At 39.9% G+C, this 12,980-nt stretch overlaps 1 protein-coding gene and 1 pseudogene across 4 annotated transcripts in view; one reads left to right on the top strand and one right to left on the bottom strand.

Annotated features, from left to right (window-relative positions):
* LOC121154758 (phosphatidylinositol 3-kinase regulatory subunit gamma) overlaps nt 1–12,980 on the top strand; it is an 89,055-nt gene that overhangs the window by 69,892 nt on the left and 6,183 nt on the right. For 3 of the 4 annotated variants that reach the window (XM_040977773.1, XM_040977774.1, XM_040977775.1), the window contains 2 exons: nt 9,183–9,325; nt 11,624–11,800. In XM_040977773.1, coding sequence (XP_040833707.1) covers nt 9,183–9,325; nt 11,624–11,800 — 320 coding nt within the window. The remainder of the gene's footprint in view (nt 1–9,182; nt 9,326–11,623; nt 11,801–12,980) is intronic. The other variant, XM_040977776.1, reaches the window with a different exon arrangement.
* LOC121154760 lies at nt 6,757–7,073 on the bottom strand (annotated as a pseudogene).

The following is a 12,980-nucleotide window of genomic DNA, read 5'->3' as shown; positions in this document are numbered from 1 at the left end:
AATTCCATGTGAATTTTCATAGCAGTGGCTGGATTCTCAGTCCTAGTAATGATGATGATGAATTATTTTTAGCATCTGTTTTCTGTTTTATAGATTTCTGAATTTCTCTTTATTATTTCCTTTCTTCTGCATTCTTTTAGTTTCATTTGTCTTTTTAATATTATTCATGTGGGAGTTTTATTTATTGGCTTAAAAGTTTTATTATTTAAAGCTATGAATTTTCCACTAATCAATGTTATAGGTATACTTCACAAATTTTGTTATACTATATTTTCATTCTGGTATAAATATACTCTTATTTTTGTATTTCTTCTTGTTGTGTATGGTATTTACTTACTTAGTTTCTAAAACTGATTTATTTCAAAGGCGGTGAGACAGAGATGAAGGTGTTCCATCCTTTTACTCCCCAAATTTGCACAGGCTTAAGCCTAGTTGCCGGCAGTTCCATGTAGACCTCACACACGGGTGGCAGGAATCAACCATTTGCATGTTAGCAGAAGCTGGATCAGGAATGGAGCCCGGCTTTGTGAGCTCAGGATGTGACCATCGCAAGTGGCATCTGAACTGCTGTGCCAGATGCCTCCCCTTTTCATGCATTCATTTTTTTAATTGTACTTGAAACAGCAAGAGAAAGCCATGCAAAATAAAATCTAGTCCTTTGGGATTTGTTATGCTGTTTTTTTCTAATGTAATTTTATTGGTAGTTAATATATTGGTTAATCTGTAGTCTTTTGACCTTTATTGCCTTGTTTGATGAGCTAGTGTATGCCTGTCTTGGTAAAGTTTCCATGTGTGCGGATGAAGACTGTATTCTGCAGTTGTCTGTATAGTGTTCTATAAATGTCAGTTAGGTCATCATAGTTGGTAGTATTATTCAGGTATTCTGTGGTCTTATTTGTTAATTGTTCTGGTGTTCTGGTGATTATTAAAAAGGATTATTTTTCTGTTCTGTCAGTTTTTGCTTTATATATATTGAGATTCTATTATTGTTAGGTACTTATACATTTTTTTGAGTGTAACAATATGATATAATTCTCTCTATGTCTGAAGATTCTCCTGTCCTGAGGCTTATCTTGATAAGTGCCCCCCATCTCTCATATGCTGATTTTTGCATGAGATACGTATTTCTGTTCTTTTACTTTTAGTCTACTATCTGCATCTCTTAAAGACAGCTTATAATTGAGACTGGTCTTTAAAAGAATGTAGCCTGGAAGTCTTTACCTATCATTTGCAGTGTATAATGTATTTGTACTCGTATTTCTTGTACTTAATTTAAAAGGGCTGGATTTATAGATATTATTTGTCATTTGTTTTTATTTGTGCACAAGTATTCAGTTCTTTATGTCTTCGCTAAGGCTTGTGATTTTGTTACGTTTACTTTGTGTGTGTGTTTACTTTTTTTTCCTTAAGAAAGAGCCACCCTAGTAGTTTTGATGGTGGAATCTTTGTTTTTCTTTGGTGTTAGGAGTTTCTAAATATGTTCTGATATTAATCTTGTATCAGTTCTATGATATGTAGATATTTTCTCATTCTGTAGTATGCCTGTTTTGCTTTCTTGATAGTATTATTTGCTTCTTTAAAGTTTTCCACTTGGATGAAGTGCAGTTTTATTATTTTTCTCTTGTTGCATTTGCTATTGATTTATTTGTGAAATTGAAACTGTTATCAAGATCAGTGTCATAAAGATTTTTCCTATGCTCACTTACAATAGTGTGTACATTTCAGTTTTTAAAAAATTTTTTATAATTGGAGAGGCTGAGAGAAAGAGAGAGCTCCCATTTGCTAGTTCCCTCAAGTGCCTGCAACAGTTAAGGACTGACCAGGTGAACCCAGGAGTCAGGAATTCCATCTGAGTTTCTCAAGTGAGTGGCAGGAACTGAACTATAGGAACCATCTCCTTTGCATCCCAGGTGTGTTAGCAGGAAGCTCAATTGAAAGTGGAGGCGGGGCAAGATGTGGGATGTGGATGTTCCATGCAATAGTTTGGCTCTTTTAACTAGCTAAGCATTTGGCAGGATTTTTTTTCTTATGGTGTTTTCAAATAACTTAATTTTGGTTTTGTTCTCTTCCTTCCTTCCTTCCTTCCTTCCTTCCTTCCTTCCTTCCTTCCTTCCTTCCTTCCTTCCTTCCTTCCTTTCTTTCTTTCTTTCTTTCTTTCTTTCTTTCTTTCTTTCTTTCTTTCTTTCTTTCTTTCTTCTTTAAATCTTTGTTTTATGTATCTCTTCTCTGTATTATTTTCTATGTTCTGCCAACTTTGAGTCTAGTTAGCTCTTTTCCCACTCTAACTTCATAAGTGTACATTTAGGTTTGATTTGCGAAATTTTCTTCTTTCTTATTATTTGGTGACAGGAGAAAAAAGTGGGGGAGACATCTACAATTTGCTGCTTTTTGCTGCTTGTCTCTCCAAGTTAGCTAGGCCAACACCAGGCACTCAGTCCAGGACTCCCACAGTGTGGCAGGGACCCAGCTGCCCGAACCATGACCACCATGACCACCATGACCTCCATGACCTCCATGACCACCATGACCACCATCACCACCATCACCACCATCACCACTGCCTCCTGGAGTGTGCATTAACAGGAACCTGGAATAGTGAGTCACAGCCGGAAGTCAAACCCAGCAACTCCAGTGCTCTCTGTTTTTTAGTATAGGTGTTGAGAGCCACAAGTTTTTCTTAGCAATGCTTTTATTGCTTCCTACAAGTTTTGGTTTGCTGTATTTCATCTCCTCATGGATATTTCCCAATTTCTCTTGTTATTTCTTATTTGACCTATTATTTAAGAACATACTGCTTAATTTCCACATTTATGAAAATTTTCTGCTTGTCCTTATTGATTTCTAATTTCATTCCATTGTCATTGGAAAAGATTTTGTATGATTTTAGTCTTTTTGAACTTTTAAGACTTTTTTGTGGTTGCTGAAGAATTATGCTTAGGTATTTGACTGTGTTGTGAAGTTTGGTATTACTGGTGTATGATGTTGCTCAAGTAAGTTCCCTGAAGTCTGTATAATTATAGAACTGTCTGCTTTTCCTTTGAATTCCTCCTGTTTTTTTCCTTCATGTATTTTGGGGCTCTGTTGTCAGGTATCAAGAAGATATAACAATTAGAAATAAAATTATATGAAAGATATTATCTAAAATAAATATGTATATCATCTATATTTGTTATATCTTCTTAGTGATTGAAAATTTATTAGTACATAATGACCCGTTTTGTCTCTTGTAATCTGTTTTGATTTAAAATTTATTTTGTCTGATAGTAGTGTTGCCACTAGGGGTCTTTTTAGGTTGCTGTTTATACAGAATTTTTTCCCTATTTTCTACTTTTTAAAAGATGTATGTATTTTTATTGAAAAGACAGATTTACAGAGAGGAGAGATGGAAAGATCTTCTATCTGCGGTTCACTCCCCAAATGGCTACAACGGCCGGAGCTGAGCTGATCCAAAGCCAGGAGATTCTTCCAGGTCTTTCATGCGAGTGCAGGGTCCCAAGGCTTTGGGTCATCCTCTACTGCTTTCCCAGGTCACAAGCAGGGAACTGGATGGGAAGCGGAGTAGCTGGGGCATGAACTGGTGCCCATATGAGATGCTGGTGCTTGGGGTGGAGGATTAGCCAGTTGAGCCATTGCTCCAGGTCCCTATTTTTTACTTCTTTGTATTTGAAGTGAGTATTAGAGATAGGGTATAGATGGATCATGTTATGTTTGTGGTTTTTAATCATGAGTACAGCTGGGGTTTGAATACAGTCATTCTGATACGGATGCAGGTCATCCAACCAGTGACTTAACTACTAGGCCAGGTACCCACCAGAGGTTCTGTTTTGATCCTATTATTTACATTCTTGAATTGCCCAGATAGATACAAAACCCTCTGATCTTATTTACAGACTAGTATCTTTGTTGATCAGTATAAGGGTAAAGATGGCACATAAGTGTCAGGGCTTGTGGGGCTGAGGTAGACGCTGACCTGTGTATGCACCCACAGGTAAAATCGCAGTTGCTTTTCCCAGAAACCTACTGTAACCATTTTGTAGGTCATTGGGAATTCCTAATATGCACTTACTAATGATAATTGCTTCTGGGAGAAGTGGAGACTTTGACTTTGAACGATATAATTTGCTCAGAATATTCTAATTTATATTGAACTTAGTGTGTATCCTATGCATCCTGTATATACTTTCTAAAACTCAAAAAATTTTAAATAATTCCTAGAAACAAATTGAGTAACTGTAAAACATTTTATTATATTCATGATCATTTCAGCATCCTAAGATGAGTCAGCCTGGAGATGCTTTAGTAACTTCTTCACTATTATACCCCTAAACACTGGTCCCATTCCAGACATTCATCTGGAAGAGCTAAAGTAACCAAGACAAGCTTAAGCATACATATACACACATACCACAACACCTTTCAAGTATCAAAGAGAAGGAAAAACGATTGAACTGTATTATGAATATTATTAAAATAAAACTGGAACGTAAATGGAATGAAGTACCTTCTGTAGGAAAACTGACCATCAGAGTATTTTTGGATATTGTAACTTACATGATTTTCAATCAGATTTCTGATATTCTCTCTAAGGGCTCTTCCCGCCTGAGCATTGCCCACCTCATTTGAGTACAAAATGTAGATTTTCCTTTATACATTACATCCAATATATTAGGAAATGGTGTGTATCATTATACATGTCAGTTATCTTCAGTATACATGCTCAGAATCCAACCCCTTCTCCCCACCTCCACTGCTATCAGCTTCGTCCAAGTTGCCATCATTTCTTGTTTCTGTGTTCTTCAGAAGCCTTATCTCCTTTGCCTTATACATGCTCCCCTCCCCCACAGCAATTCCCAACACTATTCAGGGTAATACTTGCAAAACGGAGGTCAAATCACAGTACCTCTTTGTTTAAAACCCTGCTCTGGTTCCACGTTTTTTAGAGTGAAAGCCAGACAGAGACCTTTCTACAATGCCCAGCGTGATCTGTGCCCTTATTTCTTTTTGACCTCATTTCTCATAATTCCCTTCCTTGCTCACTGTGCTCCAGCTCCACTAGCCTCCTTACTGGTCTTTGAATACTGTATTGCTGCTTCCCTCCTTCAGGTGTTTGCCCAGAATATCTGTTTGTCTGGAACACTTTTCTGCTTCAAGTCTGCTCAGTTGTTTCAATAAGGTCTGCCTGACAACTTTATTTCAGATTGCAGCTTGCATTCTGATGCTCCTTTCCATTTTAGTTTTCTGAATTTTTTCATAGTAATTCTTATCTCCTAACAGATTACACAATTTATTTTCTTACAAGCTGCTTAGTTTCTGTACAACCCCCTAAACCATAAAAAGTTGTAGGAAGGCAGAAGTCTTTGATCTGATTCTGCTGTTTATCCCACATGCTTTAAGTGATAGCTAGCATGTAGTTAGTGCTCAGTAATTTGCTGACCGAATCTGTGCAAGGTGATAAACCTAAAGCATGTCCCCCTTGATGGGGGCCTGAAGTCAGGCTCATCTAGGAACCGGGGTCTTCGGGAGGACTAACAACAGTTAGGAAAAGCAGCCACTGTCGCATGGGGCTTTGACTTGCTGCAGATCTGTTTCTGCTTTCTCCCAGTGGTTGGAGAATGCAGAAAGAACTTCACATGCAACCTGTGTGTTCAGTATTATTGTAGGATTGAACTGCAAAACAGCAGTCCGAAAGAGCAGGTGGCAAACCCACCACTGGATGTGGAGTCCCGAGTTGGGAGCTGTGTCTTGGGGTGGATGGGCATGATTTAAAAAAAAAAAAAAAAAGCTACTGGATAGAAACTGGAAAAGGCTAAATTCTCTCTGTGATAATTAAGGCCAAGAACTAAGTGAGGACTGGGCAGAGAAGAACCATGAGGGTGAAAGCTCTGGGAGAGAACCTGTGAGATGGCTGGGTGGGTAAATTCTTGCCTTGCAAGTGCCACTATTCCATGTGGGCGCCAGTCTCTGTCCCAGCTGCTCCACTTTCCTCTCTGCTTGAGGCCTGGAAAGAAGCAGAGGATGGCCCAAGTGAATGGAACCCTGTACCCATGTGGGAGACCCGGAAGAGGTTCCTGGCTCCTCGCTTCAGATTAGCTCAGCACCAGCTTTTGTGGCCACTTGTGGAGTGGACCAGCGGACAGAGGATCTTTCTCTCTGTATCTCCTTCTCTCTGTATATTGCCTTTGCAGTAGAAAGAAATAAATCTGACCTCTGGAGATGCCATGTTATTCATGGCTGCACCATACCATGCTTTCTTCCTTTGCCCCAATTCCTTAAGATATACCCCAGATGTTGCCTTCTCCTTGAAACCCATAAATAAACCAACCTTACTTGGCTGCCTGTACTATATGACATGCAACTAGACCTCCTCCACTGTCCCTCTCTGGGCCACTGGTGTAGTCTGAATCCTGGAGGACTGTATTGCACAAGTCTCTATATTGCCAGCCATTACTTTCTGTGTTGTAGAATTTTAGTAGTCATTGTTGAAATTAATAATTGCAGGAGTGGTTGAGGAATTATCCCACATGCATCAGAACTTTAAAATTATAGCAATCTTTTAGAACCCTGTGCTTATTTATTAACTTTCTAAAAAATTAACCAAGCAAAATCTAATCTTTGGAAAATGGACTCAGATGCTAATATCCCCTGTTGCCCTTGGGGTCATGGGCATGTAGGGGACTGTTTACCTGATGTTTCACTGGGCTTTTGGAGTTAAGTAAGTTTGTTTTGTGTAGCTTTAGTTCTTCTTCTTTTTAAAAATGTATCCAAAATGTGTTTATTGGGAAGGTCTCCCACTCATCTTGATTCAGGGTGCCCTTAGTGCTGTTTCCTCAGAAGGAACATCCTTCTGTAAGCCTCCCTTTGCCTCCCGTGGGCTGGCAGAGGACAGTAGAGCAGCTGACACACGAAACAGCCGTCTGTGTGTGGCTAAAAACCGAGGTGATTTTGTAGCATCTTGGGCACTTCACATCCATGAAGTAAGAATTGGGGCTCTACACCAGACGTTTCTTCTTGTATTTCCTCTTCTCCTCCTCCAGAGGGGGATGCAGGAGATCCTTGGGGAGAGGCATGTTCACCTGGGAGGTCGTCGCCAGCGGAAAGGCAGCTTTAGTTCTTGACCTTATTCTCAATGCCTGTTACTTTGGCAGGCATTCCTCGCCTTCATTTTCTTCTGATCAGACGCGTCTACCGTGGAATCTGCAGGGAGTACTTAACACACTCTTCTTCCTATTTTTTAAAAAAGCATTTTATCTGTCCTTACGTGTCAACTGTAGTGATCAGTAGATTTCAAAGTGGGTAATATTCTTTTATTTATTATTGTTATTTTCCATGATACAATTTTGTAAGTTTAACAATTCCATTTTCCTTTCTTAGTTCCTGATTCCCCTTTCCATCATTTTCCCTTGTATTATCACAGTAGTGTAGTGTTTTAGTAAAGGTTACAAGTTTAACTTCCTGCTACTTAAGTGATTCATGGCATTGTAGGTATAGGCAAAGGCGTGTATAACATCTACTATCTTACTGCCAAGGTGTATTTAACTGCTTCATTAGGAGTTCTCCTTTTATTGGGGAGTAGAAACATGTACTGCAAGGTATCTTCACTTCCTGGTATGCAAGTCTCCATTATACAGTTCATCTATGAGAATATACGTATGAACAATGGTTTTGTAGTTTGCATGAAGGTTGTTTTATATCAGAGAGAACATGATGGTTTTTGTTCTTTCGGAACTGGCTTATTTCACTGAGCATAATGGTCTCCAGTTGGGACCATTTTGTAGTACTTTCTTTAGAAATGAAAGTAAAGGGGCCACTGCAGTGGCTCAACTGATGATTTTCCACCACCAAGTGCCAGCATCCCATTGGATGCTGGTTTGTGTCCTGGGTGCCCCACTTCCCATTCAGTTCCCTGCTTGGGGACTGGGAAATCAGTGGAGAATGACCCAAAGCTTTGGGACCCTGCACCTGTCAGGAAGAGCTGGCTTCATATCGGCTCAATTCTGGCCACTGCAGTCATTTGGGGAGTGAACCAGCGGATAGAAGATGTTTCTTTCTTTCCTTTCTGGAACTGTACCTTTCCAATAAAAATAAATTAATCTTTAAAAAAATGAAAAAAGAGAGGCCAGCGCTATGGCTCAAGTGGTTAATTCTCTACCTCCAAGGGTTAAGATCCCATATGGGCACCATTTCCTGTCCTGGCTGCTCCACTCCCCATCCAGCTCCCTACTTGTGGCCTGTGAAAGCAGCAGAGGATGGCCAAAGTGCATGGAACCCTATACACCTGTGGGAGACGCGGAAGAATCTCCTGATTCCTGGGTTTGGATTGGCTCAGCTCAGCTCCAGCTACCATAGCCATTTGGGGAGTGAACCAGCAGATGAAACATCTTTCTCTCTCTGCCTCTCTCTTAGTAAATCTGCCTTTCACATAAAAATAAATTTTAAAAAATCAAAGTGAAAGTAACTAGCATCTATAGAGTTCTGGGACTAAGTGTTCATACTTTGTGCATGAGCTTCTTCATTCTGTTGCCTGTTTTAGCGCCTCCTAGGGGTCAGCGCTGCAACAACAGGTGCAGAGGCAGCACTGGACCCTTCACAGAGTTCAGGTGATTTGCCTGGCAGTTCAGTCTTTTCTGTGGTTCTTAACTATATTTATTTTTTAAAAATAACTTTATTTTTATGTTGTTTATATGTTTGATCTTGACTATATTTAAAGCAAATTCTTTTTCATTTATTTTGCAACTTTAAAGATGCATTTAAAAAAGATTTATTTGTTTGAATGGCAGAGTTAGAAGGAGGAACAGAAAGAGTGAGAAAGAGAGATTGAGATCTTCTGTCCTCTGGTTGATTCCCCTACAATGACCATAGTAGCTGAGGCTGGGCCAGGTTGAGCCAGGAGCCTGAAACTCCTCTAGGGTCCCCCACGTGACTGATAGGGGCCCAAGCTCTTGGACTGTCTTCCACTGCTTTTCCAAGTGCACTAGCAGGAAGTTAGGTTAAAAGTGGAACAACTCGAACTCAGATTGTCCTCAGATGGAATGCCAGCATCACAGGCCGCAGCTTAAGTGCTTTTCCATGATGCTGGACCCTGAATGATTTATTTTGTATGTAAGTTATTAGATTTGTTTCAGGACAAAGTTTACAATAAATAATAAAGATAATGAATTTTTAAGTTTCTTTTTCTCTTACAGGAAATACAGATGAAAAGGACTGCAATTGAAGCTTTTAATGAAACAATTAAAATATTTGAGGAGCAATGTCATACACAAGAACAGCACAGCAAAGAATATATTGAACGATTTCGCAGGGAGGGGAATGAGAAAGAGATTGAACGGTCAGTCTTCCTGATTTCTCCAAGGGTTCCAGGGAGACAAGACTTCTTTACTTCCTCAATAATTCCTGCCTTGTCTGCTCTTACCTCCTCCAACTGCAATAGTCCTGCCAAGTGGAACTACTTACTGTCTTCAGTGATAGCACCAAACTGAGCCTCCTCTCTTCTAAGCTCTTCTTTTTTTCTCAGATTGTTAATTCTTTTCCTTTATGACTCACCTTGGACATGACTTTTTCCAGAAAAATCTTCCCTGAATCTCCCTTTAGTAATGGATCCTATAAAATGTTTCTTGAAAGCCTTGCCCACTCAAGTGTTAGTAAGTTAACAGAGTAGGCAGGTGGCATATCTTCCGTGATTGGCTCGGTTCTGGTGATGGTGTCTGGGAGAACGTAATGGATTTTCAGTGAATGTTTGAGCTGAAAATCAGCAGTCTGAGAATAAATTGGGGCACATCAAGACTTAGTAAGATGAACCTATTACAAGTGCTTATGGTGGTGGTAGTCACCAGCTTAAAAGACAATGTTGGCTTGAATCTGAACAAGGCAGGGAAGTTTATAGAAACTTTGAGGACCTGATGCATGATAGATACAAAGGTGTGGGAGAAATTAAAGAGTATCCCTAGATTTCTGGTGTGAATGACCTGGAGATGGTGTTACTCTCCCAAGGAGGAAGTGCACGAAGAGTCCAAGGTTGGAACCAGTGGATTTGGAATTCCTCTGAGGGCCCAGATGGAGCTATATAAGAAGAAGGCAGTTGGTTATTTCAGTTTGGAACTTAAGAAAGGGAAAGATCTAGTGAGGCTTAAGTAGATGTACGATGGTGGATGCTAAAAGTGAGTGCATACTGGATTTGGCAGTTAGAAGGGTACTAGAAACCCAAGCCTAGAGTATTGGAAGAGTGAGGAATAGTGGTCTGAAGAGTGAAAAGGCATGAAAAAAAAGTAATGAATAAAATAAGTCCTATGCAATGACAAAACAAAACTGTTTCTCTTATGGGTACCACAGCATGAACATGGAGCTGTGGGGTGTTAGAGCTTCAATAGTAAAAACCATGGACTTGAATTTTGTTTTGGTCATTTGTTAGCTGTGTTACTTTGGGTGGGGTTACTTAACCTGTCTTGAATCTGTTTCATCCTCCATTTAACTGTAGATAATATTTTACTGTCATGAGTAGTGATGAATAATATCTTGGCATGTTAAGCTGCCAATAAATTGCAACTGTTAATAATGAACACATAGAAAATATCTGTGGTTTAGTTACAGAGAGAGATAAAGTGGCATAATAAATTCTAATAGTGGTATAAAGCCGTATATTATTGACAAGCAAGTAATATGAATAATTGTTGCTGTAATTGTTCAGAGCATGACAAACTGTGATGCTGGAAAACCTTCTGGTCATCATTTGTTGATGTGTTGAGCAATGTTCTAGAACGCTTACATGTGTTTTCACATTTAATGAACACTAATAACCCAGTAAAGTAAATAGAAACCTCCTTTAAACAGAGGATAAAATGAAGGCACAGAGAAATTAAGTAGCCTTTTTGTAGCCCCACAATAAGTGACAGGACAAAGAGCCATAACTGGGTAAGCCCTTACAAAGCCATTGCTGTGAACCACTGGCAGGAAGGAGGGCGCTAACTCATGACGGTCATATGTTCAGCTTTACCTGCTCAGTCATGGTTGGATTCATGACCCAAACAAGATCATTGTGATTCTGTCTCACATTGTAGTTTGACTGTTTTCCTCTGAGTTAACTTTATCCTCAGCCAGCTTTTGCCTGTGAGGCAGCAGGAGAGCTGGAAGCTTTAAAATCACATGTTCATAACTTAGCAACTTAACTTCACTTAGCAGAGAGAAAGCGAGAACCTCTTGTCACAATAGTCCCACAAAAGTCCTAGAACTGACTCTCGTTTAGTCAGTTGAAGTCTGACTCCTGAACCAGTCATGGTAGCATAGCACAAGGAGAGGGATGGGCTGGCTGGAATCCTCTTTACCAGCCAATCTGGGCCTCGTGCGTGCCTCTCTCACCTCTGGATCTGAGATAAGAAGAGCACTGGTGAAAGTGTAGGGCACCTATGAAGACAAATTGGGCAGTAAATGTACCACTTGTAGTAACTTTGAAGTAAATATATTATCTCTGAGAATTCTGACCTGCCAGTGCTAGGCTCACAGTGGGAATGGATTCAGACCAAGCAAAAACAACAGCTGTTCACCACACTTAAGATCTCAGAACCATGTTCACATTATAGGAGACTTCTGTTTGGTTGCTATTTTAGCCTTAATTTGTCAAATATTTTCACAGCATTATGATGAATTATGACAAACTGAAATCACGTCTGGGTGAGATTCATGATAGCAAAATGCGTCTTGAGCAGGATTTGAAGAAACAAGCTTTGGACAACCGAGAAATAGATAAAAAAATGAATAGCATTAAACCTGACCTGATTCAGCTGCGCAAGATCCGGGATCAGCACCTCGTGTGAGTAGGGGATGGTGTGGGGAGAGACGCACTGGCGTCCAGTTACTATGGGCCAGAGGTGTTGCAGATGGAAAGAGATTTAGAATTGAGAATTGGCCCATGAGATGGCAAGATTTAGCAAAGGACAATGTTGTAGGACATCCTAGAGTTATCTGAAGTCAGCATGTGGGGCAGATCAGAATGTAGGCCCACACAGGCGCTTTGCGGGGCTCAAAAGGCAAAACATTGTCAGAGAGGGGGCAGGTAATGTTTGCCTAAAGTACCGAAACCAGAGTTGTTAGTTGAGTGGTGGGAACACAGAGAAACGATCGTCTCTCAGAGGCGGAACTGCACACTGTCAGTGGGACCTCCAAGGGGTCACACCTGATCGTCTTTTAGGGGGTTTTTATATTTAACAAGTGAAATTCTTTTTAAAATAATATAAACATGTCTGTAGCAGATACTTGAGATAATTTGCATAGTGAAACTCCATTTTTTAAAAAAGATTTATTTTATTTTTATTGCAAAGTCAGATATACAGAGAGAAAGAGAGATAGATCTTCTGTCCATTGATGCACTCCCCAAATGATTGTAATTGGCCGGTGCTGCGCCAATCCAAAGCCAGGAGCCAGGAACTTTCCTCCAGGTTTCCCACGTGGGTACAGGGTCCCAAGGCTTTGGGCCGTCCTCAACTGCTTTCCCAGGCCACAAGCAGGGAGCTAGATGGGAAGCAGGACTCCCGGGATTAGAACCAGTGCCCATATGAGATCCCGGTGCACAAGGTGAGGACTTTAACCACTACGCTGACTCACCAGGCCCCATTTTTTTAAATTAGGAAAAACTGTGATGTAGTCAAACACAGGCATTGTAATGGTGTTATCCAAACAAAGATTCAAAGTTTATTGCTGAAATGAAGTATGCGGATTAGATTTTTAGAAAGAAAAATGACTGCTTTGTTAAAAAGTAAATCCATTCCTAGACCTCACCAGGTAAGTTATTGGAGATTTTTCTGCTCACTCACCTAAGACTTCTATTCTTCAATTGTTAATATATGGCTTGTTAGAGTTATAAGACTGCTTTGATTGCCCTAGAGTGCACAAAGTTCTGTGAAATCTTGCTTGAATACCATACACTTCTAAGTTTAAATTTAAAAAAAAGTAAATCCATAAGAAAGGAATGTCATGTATTTGGCTTATTTCTA

This window comes from Ochotona curzoniae, unplaced genomic scaffold, assembly GCF_017591425.1.
Source record: "Ochotona curzoniae isolate NIBS_2020 unplaced genomic scaffold, NIBS_Ocur_1.0 contig_2855, whole genome shotgun sequence".
NCBI lineage: Eukaryota > Metazoa > Chordata > Mammalia > Lagomorpha > Ochotonidae > Ochotona > Ochotona curzoniae.
The sequence above is the reverse complement of the archived record's forward strand: the minus strand, read 5'-3'. Positions and strand labels throughout refer to the sequence as shown.